Here is a 25,277-nt window from a genome sequence, read left to right as displayed (position 1 = left end):
TTACCTGCGCGACGTTAGTTGTGGGCCCATCTCCATGCGCTCCTGTCGCTCATAATCAATGTCGTGAAAGGGAATTAAGATTTATCTTCTCAAGTACGAATTAGATTTCGGGCTTTTGTAGATCGGCAACAAAGATTTTTGTAATACTGTTTTAATGCACGGCGATCAGCCGGGAAGACGGATGGTTGTGCAGTTGTGTAGTGAAGATCCCGGGCCTAAATCCAACGACAAGGCTATTGTTACTGAGCATTGGTGAAACCACTACCATCGGTAATGGAAAACATCATCGGTGTTGGTTGGGTAAAAAGCGCCGTAGACAATCCATTAAGCGCTCTCGGGCTTCTTCTCGAAATATCTTTCTTGGGTTTTGTGTTTCATGTGTCCTGGCGGTTAATGTTGTGTAAACATCTGCTGGGGGAAGATTTAGGGAGTGACTAAAAAGTGAGACATGCATGTTGTGGAGATTGCGAAAAAAATTCCGCCCCGAAGGATCATCAGACCATATTGAGATCTCACAAAACAAATTTCACGAATGCACGAAGAGAATGTAAGCTGAGAAGATGATAAAATGATTGTTCCAAATGAGTGACTTTTTCATTTTCGAAATGAATGTTGACAAAGGGAACTCCTATTGAGCCTTTGTGTTTGTTTGTCGCATCAGGCGCTGCAGGCTCTGAAGCGGGTATAGAGATATATATACAAAGAAGCATTGAATCATAAAAGGCTTTCTATAAACAGATTCGTAAAGACGGTCGTAAAGATTGGTAGCACAATGGCCATAAATGATGGACGAAGAAGTTACTGAGCGGCGCTGAGCTTGCCAGTGCCGTAGTTGATGTCCTCGACGGTCATGCCGGAGAGAGGGTTCTGAGCACCCAACATGTGAGGGCAAGAAGGCTGGTTGCTGACGTTGAGATCGAGCTCGCAGACCTCGTTGAATCCCATAGTGCAAGCAGAGTTCTGGATGTTGTAGAGAGCAGAGTTCTTGCCAACCCAGGAGTCGGCGCCGCAGCCAACGTAGAAGCCGATGGAGTTGGCAGCCATCAAGGGAAGCTTGCCATCGGGAGTCTTGATGAGGTCGGCGCAGTCGCTCATGTCGGCAGGGGTAACCTCAGCAGGGATACCGCCGCCCATGGTAGGGTTCGAGGTGGCAGACTCGCCAGAGTTGAGCATGTTCCAGGCATCATAAGAGATGTCGTGGGCACCACCAGACTGATCGATCTGGAGGAGGAAGAGCTCAGCCTTATCGGTCTTGACCTTGATGCAAAGGCTGTCGCAGCTAGGGAAGCTGGGGAAGTAGGCGACACGGTTGGTGTCGATGTGGCAGCCCAAGACTCCGACAGAGGAAGAGAACTTGTCGTGGGGAGTGATGGAGACGCCAGTGGCAGCGGCAACAGAGGCCAAGGTAAGAGCGGTGGCGATGGAAGAGAACATTTTGGCTGTGTAGAGAATGATCGAAAGATATCAAATCTTCTTTAAATTGTTCGAATTCGAAGGAACGTGGTGGTTGTTGAAAAGATTGTTTGTGTTCTTGATAGACACTGAAGGAAGGTATGAATCTTGACAAAGATTCTGAAAGATATGACAATAAGTCAAAGAGTGACAAAAGATGATCAGAGAAAGACCTGCTGAAGTGATTGATGAAGTTCGATAATGGACGAGGAAGTGGATCAATTTATATTCAATGTTCTGGGGCTTGGAAGGCGCCGTCTCACTCAGTGTTCATTTCCGAAGCCTGGTTCCGCCGCCCTACTCGGGACCTGCACCAAGTGCCTCGTGGGGAAGAGCGGCAAGTCTCCCGGCCAGATGCGCCAACCCGACCTAGAGGGAAAAAATCATCTCTAATTCTCCAATTTTCTCCAGTTTTTCCGAATTAGAGCCACTTGGATGAGAGATTTTATCTATTTGGCGCAGATTTGTTGGGTTTACTTCCCCATCCATTATCCACTCTTCATGTCTAGGCGTCTTTGAAGGTTGAAAGCCGTCTGGGGGATGCGTTGTCTGCATTGTCTCCAATGACCAAGCGCCACATGAGTGTCCTCCACCAGGCTGAAAGGTTTCAATTTCCCAAAGGCAGCAACATCTCAAAGAGGTACAGCTTGATGCAGGACGTAGTTGTCTCAAGTCTCCAGGTACCGCTCGCGTGGGTGCAAGAAAGCCACGACATGGCGCATCTGGTACCTGGCGGGCGTGTGAGATCGGCGTGAAACGGCCATGGCATTGGCTGGGGTCAAGTGGGCCTGCGTCGATCTGACGTCGAATGAAACGGCACGACAATGGGAGGCGTTGTGGGCGTTTCCATGGATTGGAAGCTTGACTTCGGGCCGCGCGTGATAACAGCCAGTAGCTGCCGCCCTATCGATAGCAGCGCAAAGAGCTTACGACTTAGTGAGGAGTGCGGTGGACACTAGGCGTGAATGATTTTTACAGGAACCAGAGATCGGCAGCACAACGGTTGAAAGGAAAAGGATGGTGGTTGTCTGGCTAGATCATGATGGAGGGTTGACTTTGTCTTTGGACACTAAGCCTGTTGTGGCAATCGCCGGTGAACTGCCGGCTTATCGATATGACAGCAATCGATTCGGGGTTTCCGTTCTACCTTCCACTGCCAACTACACACTACACAGCAAAGACTTTCTTCCGCAACTCTCCCCGAACCCTTCCATCGCCTCCCTTCCCATTATTATTCATGCTCATCTAGTCATGAGAAGAATTTGACAATGGCCGATGCGCTCCGCCTTCCTGAGAAGACTCTTGCTCATCAAGTTTGCAAACCAAGTCTGGTTCCGCATCGCATAACAGAACTTCTGGTGTACCGTTGAGCAAACTCTGGTTTCCAGCGCGTGGCCATGCGATGACACTCCCATCATCGTCACTGCACACGTGTGGTGCTTGGTACCTCGTGTGCTGTGCCTGCCAAGATTACCGCAAGCATGGCATGGAACCGTGTGGCAGGTTGTCGACACGTCTACATCCGTTCCTTTACAATAGTCTCTTTCTGGTAGCATGCTGGTGGCACTCCCGATCCTCGCTGTGCAGTATGTGACATACCGACCTTTTCAATTGGCTATATCTCATTAGTAGCCTGGTCGGCGATCTATGACAACAACTCTACAGTCATTGCACTACTTCCAAATCCAGAGGCCTTGCGGAAGGATAGGCTGGCCAGGCCTGAGATCTGCCATCGATGCATCGCATACCGAGCATGCAGCGAACATCACGGCGTGCTCTACAGCGATTTACCAGGTGTTCGCTAGTTGGTGCTGCCCTCCGTCATCCCACACGTGTCTTGTGGCCGTAGAATCATCACGGTTGCCTGGACATCCAGTCAATTGTGGTACGCCTCAAGGACCGGTTCCATGTTTTGACGCTGCTTGGTCTGCTTCTCAGTAATCGCCTCTAAGTGCCTCTTAATTGTCATGGCCCCTTTCCTTCCTCCTTCTGGAATGTATCACCGAATCATGACTGATCCTGCGACACATTCCCTGAAGAAGTACTCCGTCGGTGCGCAAATACTCAAATAGCAATGTTTCGATGCTCGACATCTAGATTTGCCTCTCGCTCAAGAATGGTCCATCAACTCAAATATGCTGGAGCCTAGACACAGAGCTACAGGTGATATTTATGACTTATGAATGACTTTAGATATTGTAATCGCATATCCATCGCAGAAAGTCTTGATGGTAAGGAATGCCGATGTCGCCATCGGAGGTTCTACAATTTTCTGGAAGCCGCCATAGTTCCCAGGGTGCCAGGAAACCATTCCGAGTGGCCGGTCCTCGACACTAGTTCTTCTTTTCTTCTAGCGCCCGGTTTTGACAGTTCTCCGGTACAATTCGACTCGTGCTTCTCGAAACGACCACTGCCGATACTTCTCGAAGGTCGATAAGGGGGCAGTGCAATGGTGTACTAGCGGAATTAAACCTCAGTACCTTTTCTAGTCGGGATTCTGGGGCGGAAAATCCCCCACATGACTGGCAGACCCCTTGTTCAGGTACTCTCTTTTCGTAGTCTTCACTAGGGTGCCATAAACAGCCATCAATTCTCGTCTGCTACGAGTAACAGCTCCGAGCTGAATAACGGTACCTTCAAGTTGAGTACGCGGCGCGTGAGTGCTTCCAATCTCCTGAATGGAACTGGGACTTGTCACATTCCTAATGAGGCAAAACTTGGAAATTCCAAGAAGTGTCTCTGGTTGACAATCGGAGCATCTTGGTTCGGTTGGAGACGGTAAAAGTTCTTCAGACTTTTCGAATTTTATTGCCACAGCAGTTACTGCTGCGTCGATTTTGCTCGTATGAGTTGTTTCCAGCGGGATGATGTCTATCGCCATGGTTGAGACCGATGAAATTGCCATTGCCACAAACAAGTGCAGTGCCACTGGCAGTTCTCGTACGATGTACCTAGCCAGCTTTAATTCCAACGCAAGTTTCTCGGTGCGCGAAGCGATTTGTTCAACACAGTTTCCCCATATCTTGACCCACCAAAGCTTGGATCACCGGGACGTTGAAGTGATCTCCAACTTTCTCCACGATCGCCGCACTCCAGACGTTCGCCCGAAGCTCTACAAGTTGCCTATCTTGTTTGACAGGCCGGTATCGTCCCCCGCCACGGCCTCGGTAGTATTGCGGTGGCTAAAACTATGGTTACACCTCGTATTCCGCCGAACTGATAGAGTTTGTGGGGGCCTGGACTCCGGGACGCGTCTGCATGGAACAGTTCGGAATTTGGAAGGATTGCCTTCAGAATGCGACATTTCCGTTCTACCATGTCAAACGATCATCGCTCAAAGATTTCCTCGGATGCGTTACGTCCAATTTTCGTAAGGTAGATGTGATGTGGCCGCCGGTCAATATGCTTTAGTTCGAGGAGACCACCATGTGACTACCTTGACATGGACGTTCAGCAGACTAGGCGCCTGTCCCTGTCGCGATAGTTCGGTGGAGCAAATTTGTGGGCATTGAGCTTGAGCATTAAGCTTGGTATGATTCTAAAGAAAATTTCCCCATGCTCCCATTGAGGAGAGGGTTTGCTTGATTATAATAGTGTTAAAGTCCCCGCACAAAGTCTTCTACCTAAAAGATCTATTCACGTGATATCTGATTGCACGATGCACGAAAGACGAGGGCCATACATTGCCTTCACGAGGATATTTCGATTATCTCGCAGAGTGGAATATACCAATATTTCAACGTCTATTTGATCTGGTCCTGCCAGCTACTATACCACAAAAGCAAAAGGCTTGTTAAAACAATCCTCCCACTCTTTCTGCTCCGACTTCCAGAACCTCCTCATTGCAGCCCTCGCCAATAACGGAGCGGAAGTGCCAGTGTATCTGCTGACCTCTCCGAGTCGCTCATCCACCCAACCTTGCGTCACGACTCCACGATCGGCTGCCTCCACGCCAGCCACCACCAACGGCCACGCGATGAAGTACTTTGTCCGTGGATTTTCCACCGCCTGCGATATCAAGCCATATATGCTGTCCCCATATGATGCGCGCATAGCCTGGAGCTGGGGTGTCGGGTGTAGGAGGGAGTGCTGTTGAAGTGAACTAATACAGTACAGTATCACCGCCGCTTGCCACAGCGATCCGAGGATCGTGAACTCTTCATGAAATCCGTCTCGCTCCTTGGCCCATTTCACCGGCGAGAAGGAATCGACACGCATCAATAATTCCAGTGCTACCAGTTGGCCACTTGTGGTGCTTGTTGCGCCGGCCGCGACTTGCGCTCGCAGGTGGTTGATGCAGACGACATCTTGGAAGAGAGGGCCTGGACAGAGACAGTATGAAAATAGATCGTCGTACATCTCGTCCAGTAACTTGAGAAGTTCCAGATGCGGCGCAATCTCCATATGATCGTCTGCTGGGCTGGTCGCATTGGCAAAAACGCCGATCCTACGAGAGTTGTTAGACCATGAGACTACAAAGAATGGGGGAGCCTGCGAAGAAATACTTACATGATGAACATCAGAATAGCCGATCGAGCATGTGGAGACTCGTGCCAACACGTCGTTATGCCACCCCGCAGCTGGATTAGTCGCGACATTCCATCGATGTGGTATCGCCAGTTCAGCGAAGCGCATTGTTGAAGCTTTGTAACTGAAGTTAGTCTTTGCTCGGAACATCGCTCGTTCTTTGGCTGCACTACATACCTCGCCACATAAGAAGACAAGAATGCTCGCTATGGTTGTATCTAGGAGGATCTTCTGCTTGCGACTTTCGATCTTTTTGGTCAACTCACAGCGATTGATTATATCGCTAAGGTTTCGAATGGCCAATCCTCGATGGTGGTATACCTTCGACCATACTTCCGCATGCGGCAGCTCATTACAGTGCATGCGATACCCAAGGGCGAAGCCTACTAACGTATGATTGATGGCCAGAGGCAGATGATGCAAGGCCGACAAAGGGAATTGGATAACATGCGGGCTAGGCGCCATTTGGAAGACTTCCAACATATGTGGGAAAAGTCTGTCATTATCTGCGATGACAAGTTAGCTATCTCCAAAAATACAAGGCAACGAGTAGGTCGGGTTGGCAACATACAAAACTTTACAGCGTCCACGACTTCGGAGGTGACATCTCTGAATTTGTTACGCGGCACAAACTCGATATCTGCGCAAAGAAATCCCATGTCGGTAACATATTGGATGGCTTCGCTGACTTTGCCCTTGAGCAACAGCGATTCCACCTTCGCACTACTCTTCGTTCCACGGTAGACAAGCGTCGTACCCGCGCCAGGCGGCGGCTCCTTCAGTATTTCTTCATCGTCTCTAGGGTTCTTCTTCTTCCCGCCCGGTACCTTCTTTCCCGGTTCGATTGGAATCTTTCGTTTCGTCCGTGTCTTAGAGGTCACCCTGCCGGGCTCCAGCCATTTCAAAGGCTTCTTTTCATCGTACCCGGGGCACTCCATCCCCGCATTCTGGCATTTTTTACACGCTGGGAGCCCAAAGTCGCAGACAATGCGTCTCTTGAAACACGCCCAACATTGCCGTCTCTGATTCGTTGGCTTATCTGACATTGTTTTGGAAAAGCTCTTCTAATTAATCGTTCACAGTCTAGGGTGAATATACCAAGAAAAAGAACGTAAAGGGACAAAAGCGCGTTCTTATGAATATAAAATGGATACGGGGTTGCCGAAATGGGCGAATTGCGCAGTCCGCAGCCGCTCGGACGGGGTCCCTTGATCGCTGTATAATCAGTTGTGCTTCCCGACGATATGGGGGCGGTGTCGAGGCAGTGAGCCTTGGCCGGTTGAACGAGCTAAACCTATTGGACAACTGGACTGCGAGGTAAAATCACATAAGATGAAAGCAAACACATCGCGCATCGATCTTGATAGAGATACTACACCTAGTTAAGAACAATGCAGCTGAACAATGCGATCTCTGGACAGCTGGATATTCCACCATTGTAAGCCTTAAGGGCCTTGCCAACATCATCTATGCCAGGTCGTCTCACACCTCAATCTGCTCCTTTGCGACAAAATAGTAGAAGCCACAGACGCAGGATGACGCCATGGCCGAATAGTGACCACTGCCAGTACGCGGTCGCTGGCCTAGCGCCAGATTTTATGGGCCGGAAAACTACTAAAGACGGCTCTATGCCCCGAGAATCACAAAAGACGACAGCAGATAGCGTGTTAGGGCTGTGAAGGATTCAAGTTGTTGAAATAAGATTTCAGGAACTTCGTGATACATGCTCTATCTGATCGCCAAATACACTCCGATATCCATCGGATCCCATAAGACTCATGATTACAAAGACTATTCGCTAATACAAACGCCACAGAGATGTTGATACATGAGAAAAACAATAAGAAAAAAAGCAAGAATACAAGGTGCAGAGGGTATTTTGAGAATCCATCCCGCCACACCCCGCAGTGGAGACTGTATCACCCGAACCAAGCTAACAGAAAAAGAGCAACACCAGTCGCGATGCTCACTCACACCATCTCATTATGCTGCTGCAGGTGCTGACGCTCCTTGTGAACAAGCGGCTCCGACCCGTCATTCTCCTCCCAGAATGGCCTCTGCTCGGTCTTCTTCGGCTTCCAGAACCAACCAAAAGGATCGCAGAAGGTGACGAGCCAAGGCCTATCCTCCTTCCAGCCAGGTCCCAAGAGCTCAGTCTTTCCGTCTTGGGCGAGGTAAACATTGTATTTCTCGGGTAGGTACAGGCGGGGATGGGCGCCATTCCAGAGCACGATGGCGGAAAGCATCAGCGCCGCCTCGAAGGTGTAGAAGTACCATTCCCAACGGACGATAGGGCTTAGGTCCATGGGGTCGAAGTCTTCGTCCCGTTTCGTGGGCGCGCTGGAGATCGAGAAGTGCTCGACGAGACGATACACGCAGCGGATGAAAATCAGCGCCATGCTGGTATACAGAGTGATCATGGGGATCTGGACGGCCTTGACTTTAGAGACGCCGGCTCGTGCGCAGCGGCGCCAGAAGATTGCACCGATGACACAGAAGAGCCCAATGACGATGCATTGTAGGAAGAGGGATGCCTTCATGAGGATGTGACCGATGTCGATGATGCTTTGCTTCGCGTCCGGGCGCGAGATCCAAGCGACGCCAACACCGTTGAGGATCTCGACAAAGAATGACAGAGCACCGAAGGTTGTAAGGACTCGGCCGGGGTGGAGTGGTGCGCAGTATGGGATGTAGTACATGATTCGTCCGAGGATGTGGTAGTTCGCGAGTTCGAGCAACGGTGGCGCACACAGGATCAGGATCTGGCTTGCGACGTAGACATCGATGTTATCGTAGTGGTATGATCCATAGACACGGCAAGCGAATCCTGCCGTGAACATGAGGCAACAAAAGGGATGGAGGCCGGTGACCTTGAAGGACTTGTATCGACTATGAATTATCGTTAGCAGTGCAGCTTTTGAGGAAAAGTTGAGGGTATACGAACATGCATTGGAACAAATGGATAAGGCCAGAGATGGCGAACATTGCCGTAAAAATTATAGCAGCAACATGCTTTGGAGCGTAGATGTAAACACTCCCCTCAACAGGTCTACCATCCTGACCTGAGCTCATGATGAACGTTCGTAGTAGTAAATGTGAATGATGTGGTCGTGAAAGAATGCAACTGTGTGTGCCAGTGGTGCCAATGAAACAACCAACATCCAGCCATTCTTTCGTCGTCTTATATCTGTCCCTACCACTGAATGGCTGGAATTTCGACATCGTCAACACTGCCATGTTCGCATATTTCCTCACTCGGTAAAGTATCAACATGAGCGGAAGCTCGTGAGTGGGCTAAACTACATTTGGAAATTTGGAAGGCCAAGACAATGCTCAGCCAGTGACGTAGTAAGCCTATACGATCGCATTCCCTCGACAATCATAGTGAGGATCGTTCAAAATTACGGAAATAACCGAAATCTGTGCAAGGCTTCTTCGTGGCTTTGGCGTTTGAGGCTTCTCGCGCCGGCCCTTATCCTGTGTTGTTGGACTTCCACTAGTTATCTTTTGCAGTGGGTTTGGCAAGGCTTTGATCCCCGAGCTTGTTCAACTTTGCTTGTTTTGGGGGGATCTGCCAGCCTTGCTGTCCCACAGGTAGAAGTACTCCACATCGCCGGTATGATTCGCTGCTATAAGAGTACTATGTTGCGAGTCAGTGATGTCAATGGCCATTTTCTAGCCATCGCGGTACCTAATTATAACCCGCGAAGGATGTACCGCATTATCCGGTGGACTGGCTAAAGTCTTTGGATCTACTTGTAGATCATTTTGGTGTCCTTTGTAAGATCTCAAAATTGATGTAGTGATCGTTTGCATTAAATTTTGGCATTGTTTTGAATAGTAGGTGCGAATACTGGCAATGCTACGTTGCTTGAGAATCGGAACAAATAGGAAGGGTTGGAATTTGGTTTGCAGAATGTAAATGACAGTTAAGTTAAATTTACACGAATTATGGCTCATGAATATACCAAAGATCAAGCTACGAAGGGAAGATCCAGGTGGGATATCTTAAAATATACACGTTCATTATGGCAGCGATCAGAGATTTTTCGTAACACCTGGGCTGATAGCCTCTAGTTTGGCACAAAGTTCGTCCCAAACCCGGTTTTGCGTTTCATAGCCCTTTCCACTCAATACAAAGTCGCTCGGCTTTTCTATACTGCAGTCGCTCAAGTATTGGCCATGAGTTTCAGCTCCGCTCGCTGCAGCATGGACGAGCGTCCTGCTTCCTTGCTCTGTCGTTCGCCCGAGAAGGAAAAGCACGATCTTGAAACCGAAACCATACTCACGCGATAGCTCCCTGTAATTATATTAGGACATGTTGAAAGCAGAAAGTGGGGTTGATTAAGGTTGCTTACGAGTGACAGAATCCTGGGTTGAGACAATTGACTGTGACAGGTATGGCCTGCGCTGCTTTGCGATCGGCTATTGCGCGTGTACATAGAACGTCCAATAGTTTCGAAACTTGGTATCGGTTGCCCATGTAGTCGCCCTTGATCTCTGTTGGCTTATTACTCAATTGCTCGAAGATCTTGCCAATGGGAGCATCGGCCTCAGGGAATCTCGCCCAGAAGTGGACTTCCGATGCGACGATTGTAAGTGTTGGCCGGACGTTGAAGCGGTTCGCCGTGTCCTTCAACTTTGGAAGAAGCCCAAGAGCAAGGAGAAATGTGGAAACAACGTTCACTGTGATGGTGGATTCGTCCTTTTCGAAAACTTCCCATTCGGTGCGGTTGACGCCGGCGTTTAGAACAGCCACATCGAGCCGGGGGAGTTCTTTCTGTGCCCGCGCAACAAATGCAAGCACTGAATCATATGTCGACATGTCGAGTTGCCAGACCTTAACAACTCCTTGTTTACCCGTGCTTTTCTCGATCTCCTCTTTAGCAGCATTGCCCTTGTCGAGCGACCGCACGGCAAGTATTACTGTCTCTGCACCTAGAGCAGTGATGTGGCGGGCTGCTTCTTTTCCAAGGCCAACATTGGATCCGGTTACAATGACGGTCTTTCCATCAAATGAGACGTCCGGTTTCACTGGTGTGTTGAAAAGCTGATTGTATATGAACTGTGGGATTGTCGGCATGATTGCTGATATTTTCGATTGTTCAGAGAAAATTTAGTGGATTGTGAGCTGATTATTGTTTGAAACCTGACGGTCTCGTCATGATTGATAGGTTATTATATACCATTCGCAAGATACGACAACGGCGTGAAATCAAGCCGTCAACGAGTCGGACCCTTGAGGTCGAACTCGGATCTATGACGCAAACTCCGCCTACCACTAGGCCCAGGGCATCGGGGCTCTCGCATGAAACGAAACCTACGAATCATTGGAAACTAGACCTTGTTCATATTATTTCGGATCCTGAAAATTTGTAGAAAGTAGAATGATATATTACAATGAAGAATAGAATATGCACTTTGGTGATGGTACAAAGGGAACCGTTTGGTGGGCGCTTGCTGGTTCACTCCGTCGCCCCAACCAAACATTCCCCCACCACAACTATCACACCTGTAGAACAGACTTCAACTATCCAGATTACCCGTTTCCAACGATATTGAAGATACTTGATCGTTAGCATATCTTGCTGGGCAGATCTAGGAGCCGCGGACGATTTGCAGGCGGGGCTAATCGCCGGTAAGTCCGCTCTCTCCTCTTGGCCCGAAGACATCATACTGTGTATGGTGTAGTAACTCTAGACACCGGAGAAGATGCGATGTCTCTCCTCCGGAATATGTTATAGACGGTCGAAATTTCTTCCGTTGATGTGTTAAATACATAGCGAACGCTCATGTCCTTAAAGCACAGCTCAATGTACGAGGGTTGTAGAAATAGTCTCCTCAACAAGAAACAGCTCTCGACGAAGCAGATCGTCCTTTGCTAACAGTAAAAGCACGAAATTGAGAATACTGATGGCTAGCAGCATCAGGTGTGACGCCTGGAAATTGTAGACTATCCTTAATGTACTATTACTGCTTCAGAACGGTTACGCGCATGTGAACACAAAATCTTCATCCATAGGCTCTCGCTTCTCCCTGTTGAGTAGAACTTGGACATGGCTGGGCAACGCGTGGTACCGGAAGCACCCGCTCCGCAAGACGATTCTCGTCTTTCCAATCGAGGATAGTCATCTGCCTTCCGTTTGGCATCAACCACCAACGTTATTGAAATGGAGCTGATAGTTGACCATACATAAGTCGCGGTGGTCTTCTCCGAATGCAATCCAACTATCCAAGTCTCACGACGACCCATGTCGAAATTTCGTATCGGAAATTGACCCCTACGCGCTGGCGAAGTGGCGCTCTCCTGCATCAACTGAAGGTTGGCCAGCCACTCAACTTCGAATTATGTGATTGTCCACTACCCTTTAGACTTTCTACACGGGCCGTCGATCGCGGGATGAGTGCGCCAACTGCTGCATTATCGTAAGCCATCCTTCTACACAGTACATGAACATGTAGACTAGCACGCTTTGTATAAGCGCTATTCGATTATAGGCAGCTACGCAAACAGCCTAAAGGATAAAGATGTCGCGTGAAACACGTAAATTCGAATGCTGCTTGCCAATTCTTGGAATGAGATATTGAAGGCTTGCATTTGCACGCACACAGCATGACAATTGCATTGAGTAACGCTGTGGTTAAGGGGAAGGGGCTATCCGGCCAGCCGAACGCTATCTCAAGAGGAGGTCGGTTAACGACGTCAAGTTCTAGTTGTTTCGCAAATACACCAATACAAACCTGGATCGCTTAAAAGATTTAACAAAAGAAAAAGGCATTATGTCTTCGAGTGTTATAGCAGACGCATCGCTTTGGGGTATAACGAGTAAATATATGATCAAAAAGGTGCGAACGATTCAGCGCTATTTTTGGCATTGCTCGACCCGTACCGCTGGGCGACCACCAACCCGGTGCGCTATATCACACCAAAAGCTTAAATCTCAGCCTGAGAGCACTTCACCCACGCAGAACGCAACACCTGACTAGGCGATACGGGTTTTCTCTCGTGTTATACTTCTCACTTCTAGCGTGGGCCACTTGGCGCATGAACGTCCTGTAGGCGATGAGAAAGATTTTCTATCATGACATGTGAATCCAACTCAGAGCGGTAATTCCACCAAGAATGAACCTTTCAGCCTCTTCAGTCCTGCAGTATAAGAAATGAAATGATCGGAATGAAACATACCAGGCGAGAACACGATTGGTCGAAGAAGTTAGGCCCCCGTGACGAAGTAGTCAGGTCCGCTTACGCGAGGCGCACTTCAGGACCCGAGATGCGTTTACTGAGATAGGGCATCGAGTGGAGTACGGAGTGGGCTATGGAGTAAGCTATAGGGGCCTCTCAAGTCAGTCACTTGGCGGCAATACTTTATAAAAGCAAAGGTATGATTTTGAGTCAGTGATGATTGTGTTCAAGCACGACCAGCACCTTCTCTACACTTCTATACACATTCATTATGGTTTTCTTACGATATACTTTCGTTTCCTTTCTATTAATCGACACTATCATTGGTGCATATTTTCCTATTAATCGACAAGGTTGGACAGCAACCGCAGACAGTTTCCAAGATGGAAATGAACCGTCAAAAGCTATTGATGGCAATGCGAATACATTCTGGCATTCTCGATATAACCCAGACGATCCCTTGCCAAATTCCATCACCATCGACATGAAACAAAGCTTTTCAGTCAATGGCGTGAGCTATCAGCCGCGTCAAGACGGCAGTGGCAATGGCCGCATTGGACAGCACAGAATTGAGCTGAGCGCAGACGGCCAAAGCTGGGGTCAGCCAGTGGCCATTGGAACATACGTCAACGACGCGACAACAAAACGAACCACGTTCATCGCGAGAAGTGCACGCTACGTACGGATCACTGCTTTGAGTGAGGCCCAAGGCGCGAATAATCCATGGACATCGGCGGCGGAGATCAATGTTTTCACAGAGGCAAACTATAGAAGTCGCTCCGGCTGGAGTGTTTCCGCGGACAGTGCAGAGAGTGCCTCTGCTAGCAATCCAGTATCGGCAGCAACGGATGGAGATGCTGCAACAATTTGGCATACACAGTGGAGTAATCCAACTGCAGCCTTGCCTCATTGGTTTCGAATTGATCAGGGCCAGGCTGTGGATGTTGCTGGTTTGAGCTATCTACCACGAGGTGACGGAGGAAATGGCCGCATTGGTCAATACACAGTCGAGTCAAGTACCAACGGGCAGACATGGACGCAAGTTGCTTCCGGGACATGGCCAGATAATGGAGATGAGAAGTTTGCAGTGTTTCGAACAACTGCACGATACTTCCGCTTGAACGCTTTGACAGAAGCTGGTGGACGTGGGCCATGGACAAGCGCTGCTGAGATCAACTTGCTTAATCCTGCCTCTGTCGCTCACGTTGATCCTGTGCCCAGCAAGGGTATCTGGCTCAACACTGTGGACATTCCGATCGTACCTGCAGCAGCAGCGAATCTTCCTAATGGCAAAGTCCTCCTCTGGAGTGCGTACAGAATCGATGACTTCGGTGGTGGTACAGGGCAGACGCAAACCGCCGTATATGATCCGACCACAGGCGAAGTCACGCAGCGTTTGGTCACAAATAATCAGCATGACATGTTCTGCCCAGGCATTTCCATGGATTTCAATGGGCGTATCGTCGTTACCGGCGGTAACGATGAACAGAAAACCACCATATATGATCCAACAAGTGACCAATGGGTTGCTGGAGCTGACATGAAAATCAGCCGAGGATATCAGTCTACCACGACCACATCCAATGGACGCGTCTTCAATATTGGTGGCTCCTGGTCTGGTGGCGAAGGAGGGAAGAATGGAGAGATCTATGATCCCTCTGCGAATCAGTGGTCACTGGTGCAGAATGCGCTGGTATCCCCAATGCTCACAAACGACAGAGCAGGTGTCTATCGATCCGATAATCACGCATGGCTATTCGGCTGGAAGGGCCAATCGGTTTTCCAGGCCGGCCCGTCCAAAGCGATGAATTGGTACACCACTACCGGTACCGGCGGCGTACAGGGTGCAGGCCTGCGATCTACTTCCCAAGACGCAATGAACGGCAACGCTGTCATGTACGATGCCGTTGCTGGCAGAATTCTCACAGTAGGAGGAGCCCAGCATTACCAAGCGGCCCAAGCCACTGCCGATGCGTACAACATCACAATTGGAAATCCCGGCACAACCCCTCAAGTTGCGAAAACGGCATCGATGTCATTTGCCCGAGGATTCGCCAATGCTGTTGTACTTCCCGATGGTACTACGTTTGTCGCCGGTGGGCAGTCCTGGGTGGAGCCTTTCACTGACACAACAGCTGCGCTGGTCCCCGAACTCTGGAATCCTGCTACTGGAGCCTGGACTCAGCTGAACCCGATGGCTATCCCAAGAACGTACCATTCTATCGCCCTTCTACTCCCTGATGCCACCGTTCTTGTGGGTGGAGGCGGTCTTTGCGGAGGTTGCGGCACGAATCACTGGGATGCAGAGACATTTGTTCCGCCTTATCTATTGAATGCTGATGGCTCACGCAAAGCTCGACCTGTCATTCAAACCGTAGCACAAACCGTGAGATTGGGTGCGTCACTTGCAATTACGACAGGGGGTCAGGTCAGAAGCTTCTCACTTGTCCGCTTAGGAACGGCAACGCATACCGTCAACACTGACCAGCGCCGTGTTCCATTAACGCCTTCAGGCAGCGGTACTTCTTATACGGTAACTATACCAAGTGATGCGGGTGTTGCGCTACCTGGGTACTGGTTCTTGTTCGCGATTGATAACAATGGCACGCCTAGCATTGCAAAGACGATCAAAGTCACCACTTAATGTAATGATTTAATAGATAATAAGGGAGTTCCGAGATAAATCAATATCATTGCGCGTATTTGCATAAGTTGACTTGCTGAAACTAATCATCTTCGCCAATTTTGATGTGAGGCTGCAATATTTTGGTTTATCATCCGAGTATCCGAACGCAACGAACTCTTTGCCTATAATGTACATTTGAATCGTGGGTCTTGTATCGAAAATTCGTAGCAACCTTGTCTTGGTGACCCAGGTGCCCGACCCTCATATTTCTTTTTGGGAATGAGTTCTATGAGGAGGAGTGCTGGTAGCTTGATCTCTATTGGCTTGAGCCAATGCATAACCAACATCGTGGCACCGTTGCCTAATTCGGTAATTTGTTCGCCAAAGTTTTGGAGTCTGCGATTCTAGGCAAACAGGATGTCGATCCGCTGGAACATTTTACAACACATTGTTCTAACCTTAGACTGGGGCCTGAAAACATGGTGTTTTTCTTAGTTATCTGCTCGGCGCGCTGTACACTTTGCCCGGACTGATGCTCTGTTCGTGTTTGGTGTTGCTCAACTGGGACAGGTGAACCACTCCAAGTTTCAGCCACACCTACCCGTAGTTTCGGGGACTATGCCACAATTGCCCGCGCAAATGATACTGGACGATGGAATTCGAGCATGGCTGGATATGAGGCCACTTGCGGACTGAGTAAAATGATAGGAAGCATTGTAACTGGCGACCGATGGGCCTCGAGACTGCAATTGCGCGCGTAAATATGCAGGGTGAATTGAACCTGGCTCACCACGTTTTGTCCAAGGGAATACAAGAGAAAACTTGCATATAACCCATTGATCAGATTTGGTATAACAAAGGGAAACGCCTCTATAATCCGGAGGGTTGGCGTGCTGCTCATTTCCAACTCAGCGTTGAACGCTGTATGCTCCTCCTATGCACTATGTCTTTTCCATCCACTGCCTTTTCTCTCGGACCATCGCGTTGTAATATTCTCATTCTATTCTTACTGGTCACGACTGTTCGATCGTTTTGCTTTACACCCGATGGAGGTCTGTCGTCGGATTTGCCGTGTGATAGTAGGGTAGGAGTGAACACCACTTGCTGCGCAAAAGGGTTTTCCTGCACCGAAGTCAATCTTTGCCTGGATCCAGCAAATGTAAGTTTAGACAATATGAATGCGTCATACTTTCAAATACCTTAAACTGACTTCTCAGATCGGGGACGACGGATTGGCAAAGAATGGCATGTACACACGAGGCACTTGTTCAGACGAATCATGGACGTCGGATGCTTGTGCTCCAATATGTACCACAGGTTGGTGATTTCCCATGCAGCAAATACGAATGCATCGTTCAATTTATTATGTGTAGAAAGGCGTGGCTAACAAGCTCGATTTAGGACAACCTGACAGTGGAGAACGAGTAGTCCGTTGCGGTGATGGTTCTTACTGCTGTGACAATGATGCTCCCAACTGTTGCAAGGATTCCACAGTACGCAAGTTCGACATTGGAGATCCTAAGATATACACACGGATAGGCGAAGTCGGTGGACCGAATTCTCTGAAGCAGGAATCAAGATTGCCGTCTTCCACTTTGGGAATTCTTCCAGCGGAGACCCTCAAATCGTCATCACCTTATTCGGAGACGACATCTCCATCCAATGCCACGGCAGTGCAACAACAACGCGATAACAGTGCTACTCTGATCGGAGTAAGCGTGGGAGTGCCGTTGGGTCTTCTCCTTGTTGCTGCTGTAGCAGGTGGAATATGGTGGATGCGGAGGATGCGGAACGATTTCGCCGAAAGAGAAGAGGCAATGAAGGCCGACATGCGAGCAGAAGTCTACAAGGTTTCCGAGTTGCATTCCATGACCTCTAGTGTCCATGAATTGGATCCTGGTAAACATCTGCCAGCTAGGAAAAGTCAAACGACCGCAGAGATGCCTTGAAGGACATACATAGACTTTGAAAGAAATAGGGTTTTAAAGACGTAATAGGACGAGGTTTGCGAGCCGAGAGAGCAGACCATGTACATGAATATATTCTATCTCAAAAACCATACACTACATCGACAAAGGCTCCATCATGGAGACCCAGCAACCGCAATGACTCTACACGATTTCGCGACTTGGGGGGCCGGAATACCACACAGCGTAGCGTATAGGTCCGTATAGGCATAATGGAGTAATTTCCAGATTCTTGGTCGTGTTTTGGAACTTAAGGCCATTCAACTTTCTGGGGTCAATGTCCGTTTCAAATTGGGTTTCGCCATCACAGGGGCTCTGCGGTAACTCGGCAACATCAACGTTAAGCGAGCGTAGAACGACAGGCAAGTGGTTATTCGTAGAAAATCTCAACGTCAATACCCGAAAGGTTATGACTTACATAGTTTCTGTATCATAGTCATTGGTTAGGTACAATATCGCGATAAGGTGTGATTAGGTTCACTATTAAAGAAAAACCACCATGGGATTATTAAGACCATTGCCTACTTCTACGCGCTTCTCCGTTTGCGAGGGGAGAGCTACAACCCACGATAATTAGTCTTCCCCTTGCCTCAGTTGCCTGTATGATCCTCAATTAGCGTGTGTGACGTGCCGTTGACAGGCGCTAACGTTTGTCGTGGCTCTCGAAAAGGGAAATACGACATCGTCAAACTTCGAGTATAAGTATGGATTGGGTTTCCACATTACAGAAATCAACAGGCTGTGCTTGCATCTACGAACCCATTCTCTACATTCATTTCTTCTAGGGGCAGGACTCCATTTAATCTTTTTACTTTACAAAAACAAAATTCCCACCATCCAAAACCAATAAATCTCTTCGACAATATGAAGTTCAACGCTCTCATCGCGACAATCGCATCCGCTTCTGCTGTCACAGCTGCGGTACTCCCTCGCCAGAACAACGGCGGTGCCGCACAAAAGGGTGGCAACACTCTCGTTCTCTTTGAGATCGGTGGTGTCCCAGGAAACGAGTGCCTCACTTTCCGCAACAATGGTACTTGCTCCCAACCCAACTCTTAGATGACTAGTTATACTAACAGATTCATCGCAGGCGAAATCGTCGATGCTGCTTGCGTGAACGAAGCAGCAGATCGCCAGCTCACACCCGGCGACATCAACGGCACTCCAGTCCTCGTCGTGCAGCGCAGCTTCTCCGCAGGATTCAGACGGGATCTTGTCAACGCCCAAGCATGCGTTGGCTTCAACGGAACTACCTTCCTCGCGCAGGATTGCGCCAGCAATAATCTCGACCCCGTCTCTTTCACGAATGGCCAACTAGTCAGTGCCAGTGGTGCATGCCAATCTGGCCATGATGGCGCGGCTCAGCTTACAGTTGATCCCAATGGTAGGAACTGTGCTGAATTGACCAGCACGGTTGTTACGCCGACTGCTCCTTAAAGGGATGACTATGCGATTCTGCGAATATACACACTATCACAACATGTACATAATTTGGAGTAAGCTGTAAATAAGAAAAAGCCATCCATGTTTGAATTGTAGGCGTGCAAACGCTACATTCTATGAATCGGCCGGTTCTACGTGACCATATTGTGAATGCCTCAGTTGGGTGATAATTACACGGATTTGAAAAGGCCAAAAAGTCTCCGAAGGCTATATTTCGGAAACTTATTCATAAGATACACCGATCGACAGCTCATCGGGACGATATCGACATACGGAACGTCAAACAAATGCCTTGGACTTCAAAGAAGTGACCAAGCCAAGTCCGGCTGAATCATGACTATACACGGAGCAGAGAAGGGATACAGCTGAAAAATGCTTGGTTATGTTCAAGAATCCGTAAATTAAATATATTCTATAACCGCTCTATAACTGCTCGATAATGAAGAATCAAAAGAGGCCACTGAGTGGTCGCTTTACGTGCTAAGCCGCCCTATTCCTATCAATCTCCTTCTTCAGCATGAGGATACAGGTCGCAACAACCAACTCTTCGCTTATCCCCTCCTTCCCATTGATCTCCTCGCCCAAAAGCAACTCACCTCCATTGCCCGAATAGCAAGGCTTTGTACCAGGTGTCCTAGTCTTCTTATTCCTGATCAGCGCAGCCACTCGTCTTCCCTCCAGAGTCAACACCAACGCAGTGCCCTTCTTCCCATCATCGCCAAATCCCATTTCCCTCCTGTATTCCCACGTGAATGTGCGTCCGTCCGGCAGGGGAAAGGTATGCGTCCTTGAAAACCACTTCGATACTGTCTTAATCTGAGAATTCACGGTGTCGATAATGTGAATGATGGGATCGCGACCTGGTCCGAAGAAGTATTCCGTGGCAATGAGTTCTCGACCTTCTGCATCGCTCAACACGCAATTTCCTTTCCACATCTGCGGACGGACCGATTGGTAGGCGATAGTTGAGTCGGGGTTGACGATGTTGATTTGCAGTTCTGAACAGGGTCCAGGCCGTCGAAATGATCCGATGCCTTGTGCGACGATGTGGAGGGACTTGGTGGGATTGAAAATGAATTCTGATGCACCACCAAGTGTTGTGTCGCTCGTGATTGAGGCGGTTTCAGCGATGGTGAGTTCCTTCTGGTCCTTTTCGGATAAGGCGGCGTCCGTGGTCGATGACGCCCATGTTGAATCGCTGAATTTGAATGTGTTTGAGGTGCTCATGTCTATGGTTTATCGGCTTGGAATTATACGTGGGAGTGGATGATTGTTTGTTTGCAGATGAAGGGTTGAAATGGTTGTATATGCGATGGTATGGTCAGTAGGGCTGAGGACGGACTTGTCAACTCAACTTTATACAAAGGAAAGCTACTCATTATTTCCCCAAAGTGGCTCCGGTCACAAAGTCGGGAAGCTTTAGGACGAAACTATGCCAGGCTAACTCGAGGTTGACTATGGAGTCGTGGAGGCTTAGTGTGAGGCTGATGTCATAGGAGGTCCCGTATAGATCGCATTCCACCAAAACAAGCTCTAGGAACTTTCCTTGTCATGCCTCTCCAGTCTGCAGGATCGAATCTTCTGTTGGGTTAGCATCCATCTACCGTAAGTTGTTTTAGGGGGGTACTACCAATCCGCCGGCCCACGTGCTGATGGTGGTGATTGGTATTGGGATTGGTACTAGCATCGCTATCCGAAGCAAAGCCACAGTCAGTCAGCCTTGTAGAGCTGGCTGCGCCGATTCAACCGCAAGGGAAGCCTGCCTTACCCAAAGCGCTGACCGACACAAATTTACCTCATAGATAAACATAACTACTGTGTATACCCGCCACTACTTTCCTAGCCGCCATCGTGGTCCATCACATTTATTCATTGCGAAAACGATATCGATGCTGCTTCTGCGCAAGTTTGTGAAGTGTTTGCAATGGCAAACCCTAGTTATGTTGTAGTACTGAAGACACAACTGGCTAGACACGTAACTATCTAGTTGACAACAGATTATTTACACAGCAATCAATGATAGAACATAGGTTTAGAATCTCCTTCCAATGCCCGGTACCAGCCCGGTACCGTTCATCCCGCAGCCATCGACAAAGCATGCGCTGACCGTATGAATATAGCGAATCTTCCCGTCCTCAATCCTGAAAAGGTGTGAATCAGGTGTGCCCTCAGTCGGCCTTGTGCGATCAAGTCCCGTGAAGCCAAGGAAGATGTCCACCGTTCCCGTCACTTCGTCGACCACGTACCGGCGGTTTGTCAACGGGACATGCTCGGGAAGTCCACCAATGTCGCAAGTATTCGCGGATAGATTGCCTCGTCCGGTATATGCGCCTCCCTCTAGACGCGCACATGGTGTACCGAAAGGTACTTGGACCGTCACGTCGTTGCAGCGATCGGCATACGCGTCTGCGGCAGCTTTCAACTTGTCGCGCGACAACCTTTTGTCTTCGGGTATCGGATCCCACTTCTCCTGACTGTTCCAGTAGAGATAGCCAGTAGCGTTGAATGCCCAGTCGCCTTTGTCCGTCACAATGCTGTCAATCAAGCTCACGCTCCCCTCGTCGTCGATGCTCATTTGAGTGTGCACAACGTATGGATGCTCTGGGTTCGTCACAATGAACTCAGTGAATGTTCGACAGGCCCCAACGTCGAGGGTGTTGCGGACATGGTCCATGACCTGCGGGTAAGCCGGAAGTCCGGGTCCGAGTATTGATGCAGTCTTATTATTTTCCAGATACGTGAGGTTGTAAGACAGGTTGTCGAAGTCCGAATGATGCCCAGCTTGTTGCATGAACACATATTTATCCACTGTCTCTTGGAGGAATTCCCGCGTGCAATTGAATGCAGACGCTGATGATGCCAACGCGGCGAGCGCGGAAACCCTTGTTGACTTCATTATAATTGTTAAGTTCTCGCCTTGTGAGGTATTCAAAGCTCGTCGGATTGCAATGGATGAAAAAGGCTAGGGGTCTTCACTGTTTTAAAGCCAGAGCTTTTTGCCATGGAGTTGCTCGGACCATCGAACAATAATTTGAAAGAAATGAGACTGTGGACCTGGAATCTTCTTTGCATGTTGTTATGCGCAGCAATGGGACTCTCTAACCAATGGTATTCTCCAGGCTCTACATATTCATTCACAGTACATTTGAGCGTGGATACTGGCATGCGAGCTGCGTCCCAAATCGTATATATAAATAGTGTGGGGCATACTCCTATTGGCTGATCGTGCCTGGCAACACCCCACTTCATATATCCCCTGAAGAAGATCCCGGTGGAACTTGTGCATCTTCAACTTTGTAGAGACATACATGCGATGTAATACCCGGCGCAGATTGTTGGTGGTGGAGGCTCATTGGGACCCCACAGGGGGTGAAAAGCCCGCTTCGACGGCAGCGTTGTAGATTGCTGTTTACTTGGTATCGCTAGATGTATCGCACAGCAAGAACATAGGAATCAAAGCACTTTGTTGACGACCATAGTTTGCAGTCTATCGTTCCTCTCACTCGATTTATGTCTAGTATCTTTATTGACCAGAAGCTAAATATTGATATCTATGCTTGCGCTACTGATTGTTGTAACTCTTCGCTACACAGTACTAGTTCTCTCCCTGTCTACAAAACTAAGTCTCTGTGCAACACCGCTGTTATTGTTCCCAGAAATGAGCTACTTTCTAGTGATGGTAATATATAATCTTATTCAGTAGCTACAGGCCAAGCCATATGCACTAGTACTCTAATCGTGTACCTTTATGCTGATTTCCGCACTACATCTTCTCCTTCCTCATTGTTTACCTGTTAGGATGGCTTATTCGTAGAGGACCCAGCAGTCTCGATTTCCCTGATTTATGTGCCTCCGGTCCTCCTAGCAATTTCCTCCATGCCGCCACAATAGTTGTGCCTGGGGTGATTCAATGCTGTTCAACTGTTCGTTGATATTCATCAACTTCATGGGGTTGAGGCACCCCCGCGTGCGATGAACGCGATATTAGGCTTTCAGCTTCAGCAATTCGAAGCCCTATATCCGCGGGTATCATGTCGATAGCGGAGGAAATCTTCTTGAAATGATCGGGAACCCATATATCGTAGATATTCCGGACGAATTTGTATGCGAGAGATCTAGTATCTTTATTGATGATGAATTGGTCAATTGAGCATCGGTAGAATGTGGGAGTTCTGTCATTGATGACAATGTAATGGCCCCATATCCTGACGCCTTCATCATTGTGAGAGATTGAGAACCCACACACTTCTCGATGAAGGTCTTTTTCTCGACCCACCATCTCGAACAGCTGAAATAACCCTTTCAAGGCAACGGTTTGGCTATGTGTATTTTGCCGATCAGCAACGTCGAGCGAAGCTTCTTGGCCTTTTATTTCGCAGGTAAGAAATGGGAAGTACATATTGCATGTAGCAGCAAAATGGGACCAATCTTCCAACAAATTTCCAATGAATGGCTCAAGTTTTCCTCGTTGTTCCTTTGTGAATGCTCGTGGCTCGAATCCCAGCCCGTAGCATGGTCGTGGTTGTAGGTCGTGAAGAGGATATGAATTAATCCAAGCATCACAGTTGGTTTCTTTCAAAAATTCAAGGTGTTTATCGCCATCGACGGCCAAAATTTCGGCAGAAGGAACTATAAGCAGTGAGATGTCCCTAAACACCCTCATCGCGGTTTGACCCCGGATATTGCCAAGGTGCTTTTCGAACCTTTCTTCAGAGAATATAGTATTCTGAGGCGTGGATTGTGTTGACAGTTTTCGGATGGTTTCTTCGCTTGTTCGTGTAATTCATTCTTTAAAATCGGTCATAAAACTTCCGCATTGCTGGAGTAGCTTTGTATACGCATGATTTTTGTATATCGTAGGAGTCTTTACTAATCCAGTTGTAGTTTGCGAAGTGAGACTGGAATTTGAAGATTCCATAGATCTGGGCGTCGCGAGACAATGGCGGAAGGCAGCGATAGGGTCCATTGCTTGCTCTTGTTCTGCTGTTGGCCAGACACTGAAATCGACCCAGTATTCAACAGTAGCTTCCTTGAGCGATTTCGGCCTGGTCGGGAGCGTAGATGTTCTTAATCGTTTCTGAACCTGTCCAGACGTATTATCGTAGGCTTCGTCATCTTCTCGAGGTCGTCTGGATACTGTCGCCTGCGGAGCATATTCGGAGGTGCACACATTGTCTGGGCGTATTGAAAGTGACGAGGTTTTAGGTTCAACAGCGACGAGTGGATCATGCAGTACTATTTTGGGTTCTTGTACACCGACCTGATTCGTTGGTTCTTGGTCTCAAATTAGAGAGCGCACTGGTAACAATGGCACGACGACATACCTGCAATGCCCTGGTTGGACTCTAGAAGTGTCCTTCGCAGATCCAAGGGTGATGAATCACAATCCATGTTGAATTGTTGATTCCAAGATTGGGTAAATTGAATTTTGTTGCGGCCCTTGAAGAGGAAGCAGATGTTGAGATTGTGTCGAATTATACATCGGGGAAGGCGGGGCAGAATGGTAGGAGCATCAGAGGTGAATAATAAACACACAAGAGTGGTGGGCGACAAGGGGTACGTGCATCACCATAGACCGGGCCATGGAAACAATGATTGTATTGGTCAGAGTAGACTAGAAGAACGCTCATACTTCACCCAGCCTCTGCGAGCTTCACTGATTGGTTGGTCCCTGGTAACTGAGTCCGAATGGCTGGTTCCTGGAGGTTCTTGGACGGTTCTCGGGAATTAGTGGTTGTGGATTGTTGAATTTTGTCATTATCATGTCCAGCTGCTGCCTCCCTACTTTGTTGGGATGGCTATCAAATTACCTCAGATCCATCAACTGAGTTTCATGAGGGCCCATGCATAACACTCTCAGGAGGTAGGAACGAGATCCCTTTGGGTGATTACACAACGCTTTGAGCTTCCATCGTGATAACTTCAATGACACTTAATGAATATGTCGTACTCGTCAACTACATCTACTTGAATAACCTGTGAATGAACATACGCGCGAGTTACCGAAGGCGAACAGTCATCATTTAGAGAGAGTTCATAGATAATTCATTTATGACTCCGTTGTAGAGACTCCCTT

The 25,277-nt window shown here is 48.5% G+C and overlaps 11 protein-coding genes across 11 annotated transcripts; 4 read left to right on the top strand and 7 right to left on the bottom strand.

The window, feature by feature from the left end:
• Positions 1-494: 494 nt before the first annotated feature.
• Positions 495-1,537, bottom strand: BU24DRAFT_216704 (uncharacterized protein). The gene has a single exon (XM_033522008.1). The coding sequence runs from the start codon at positions 1,432-1,434 to the stop codon at positions 799-801; it is 636 nt and encodes a 211-aa protein (XP_033382923.1). The 5' UTR covers positions 1,435-1,537; the 3' UTR covers positions 495-798.
• Positions 1,538-4,102: 2,565 nt separating this feature from the next.
• BU24DRAFT_216686 (uncharacterized protein) lies at positions 4,103-5,025 on the top strand. Its single transcript, XM_033522007.1, has one exon. The coding sequence runs from the start codon at positions 4,317-4,319 to the stop codon at positions 4,824-4,826; it is 510 nt and encodes a 169-aa protein (XP_033382922.1). The 5' UTR covers positions 4,103-4,316; the 3' UTR covers positions 4,827-5,025.
• A 119-nt stretch (positions 5,026-5,144) lies between these two features.
• BU24DRAFT_451583 (uncharacterized protein) lies at positions 5,145-7,367 on the bottom strand. Its single transcript, XM_033531125.1, has 4 exons — positions 6,551-7,367; positions 6,157-6,485; positions 5,962-6,095; positions 5,145-5,899 (listed from the first exon to the last, which is right to left on the bottom strand). Exons 1-4 carry the CDS (start codon positions 7,023-7,025, stop codon positions 5,221-5,223), a joined length of 1,617 nt encoding a protein of 538 aa, XP_033382921.1. The 5' UTR covers positions 7,026-7,367; the 3' UTR covers positions 5,145-5,220.
• Positions 7,368-7,812: 445 nt separating this feature from the next.
• Positions 7,813-8,948, bottom strand: BU24DRAFT_423487 (uncharacterized protein). The gene is made up of 2 exons (XM_033528266.1): positions 7,926-8,948; positions 7,813-7,853 (listed from the first exon to the last, which is right to left on the bottom strand). The coding sequence occupies exon 1, from the start codon at positions 8,817-8,819 to the stop codon at positions 7,950-7,952; it is 870 nt and encodes a 289-aa protein (XP_033382920.1). The 5' UTR covers positions 8,820-8,948; the 3' UTR covers positions 7,813-7,853; positions 7,926-7,949.
• A 984-nt stretch (positions 8,949-9,932) lies between these two features.
• Positions 9,933-11,197, bottom strand: BU24DRAFT_371273 (retinol dehydrogenase 12). The gene is made up of 2 exons (XM_033524461.1): positions 10,338-11,197; positions 9,933-10,279 (listed from the first exon to the last, which is right to left on the bottom strand). Exons 1-2 carry the CDS (start codon positions 11,060-11,062, stop codon positions 10,018-10,020), a joined length of 987 nt encoding a protein of 328 aa, XP_033382919.1. The 5' UTR covers positions 11,063-11,197; the 3' UTR covers positions 9,933-10,017.
• A 2,239-nt stretch (positions 11,198-13,436) lies between these two features.
• Positions 13,437-15,809, top strand: BU24DRAFT_392672 (carbohydrate-binding module family 32; the record flags this gene model as incomplete). The annotated part of the gene is made up of 2 exons (XM_033525169.1): positions 13,437-13,955; positions 14,391-15,809. 2 exons carry the CDS (start codon positions 13,437-13,439, stop codon positions 15,807-15,809), a joined length of 1,938 nt encoding a protein of 645 aa, XP_033382918.1.
• Positions 15,810-17,033: 1,224 nt separating this feature from the next.
• Positions 17,034-17,740, top strand: BU24DRAFT_463358 (uncharacterized protein; the record flags this gene model as incomplete). Its single annotated transcript, XM_033532112.1, has 2 exons — positions 17,034-17,108; positions 17,165-17,740. The coding sequence occupies 2 exons, from the start codon at positions 17,034-17,036 to the stop codon at positions 17,738-17,740; spliced, it is 651 nt and encodes a 216-aa protein (XP_033382917.1).
• Positions 17,741-18,502: 762 nt separating this feature from the next.
• On the top strand, positions 18,503-19,195 carry BU24DRAFT_493153 (uncharacterized protein; the record flags this gene model as incomplete). Its single annotated transcript, XM_033533948.1, has 2 exons — positions 18,503-18,791; positions 18,849-19,195. The coding sequence occupies exons 1-2, from the start codon at positions 18,623-18,625 to the stop codon at positions 19,193-19,195; spliced, it is 516 nt and encodes a 171-aa protein (XP_033382916.1). The 5' UTR covers positions 18,503-18,622.
• A 424-nt stretch (positions 19,196-19,619) lies between these two features.
• Positions 19,620-20,867, bottom strand: BU24DRAFT_423484 (uncharacterized protein). The gene is made up of 2 exons (XM_033528265.1): positions 20,832-20,867; positions 19,620-20,779 (listed from the first exon to the last, which is right to left on the bottom strand). Exon 2 carries the CDS (start codon positions 20,426-20,428, stop codon positions 19,682-19,684), a length of 747 nt encoding a protein of 248 aa, XP_033382915.1. The 5' UTR covers positions 20,429-20,779; positions 20,832-20,867; the 3' UTR covers positions 19,620-19,681.
• Positions 20,868-21,063: 196 nt separating this feature from the next.
• BU24DRAFT_371266 (uncharacterized protein) lies at positions 21,064-22,085 on the bottom strand. The gene has a single exon (XM_033524460.1). It carries the CDS (start codon positions 21,990-21,992, stop codon positions 21,234-21,236), a length of 759 nt encoding a protein of 252 aa, XP_033382914.1. The 5' UTR covers positions 21,993-22,085; the 3' UTR covers positions 21,064-21,233.
• A 1,023-nt stretch (positions 22,086-23,108) lies between these two features.
• Positions 23,109-24,663, bottom strand: BU24DRAFT_451576 (uncharacterized protein; the record flags this gene model as incomplete). Its single annotated transcript, XM_033531124.1, has 3 exons — positions 24,526-24,663; positions 24,072-24,475; positions 23,109-23,927 (listed from the first exon to the last, which is right to left on the bottom strand). Exons 1-3 carry the CDS (start codon positions 24,590-24,592, stop codon positions 23,109-23,111), a joined length of 1,290 nt encoding a protein of 429 aa, XP_033382913.1. The 5' UTR covers positions 24,593-24,663.
• Positions 24,664-25,277: the final 614 nt, after the last annotated feature.

The sequence above is a fragment of the Aaosphaeria arxii genome (genome assembly GCF_010015735.1).
Source record: "Aaosphaeria arxii CBS 175.79 unplaced genomic scaffold BU24scaffold_5, whole genome shotgun sequence".
NCBI classification, from domain to species: domain Eukaryota; kingdom Fungi; phylum Ascomycota; class Dothideomycetes; order Pleosporales; genus Aaosphaeria; species Aaosphaeria arxii.
Note: the sequence above shows the minus strand (reverse complement) of the source record. Positions and strands in the feature narration are given on the sequence as shown.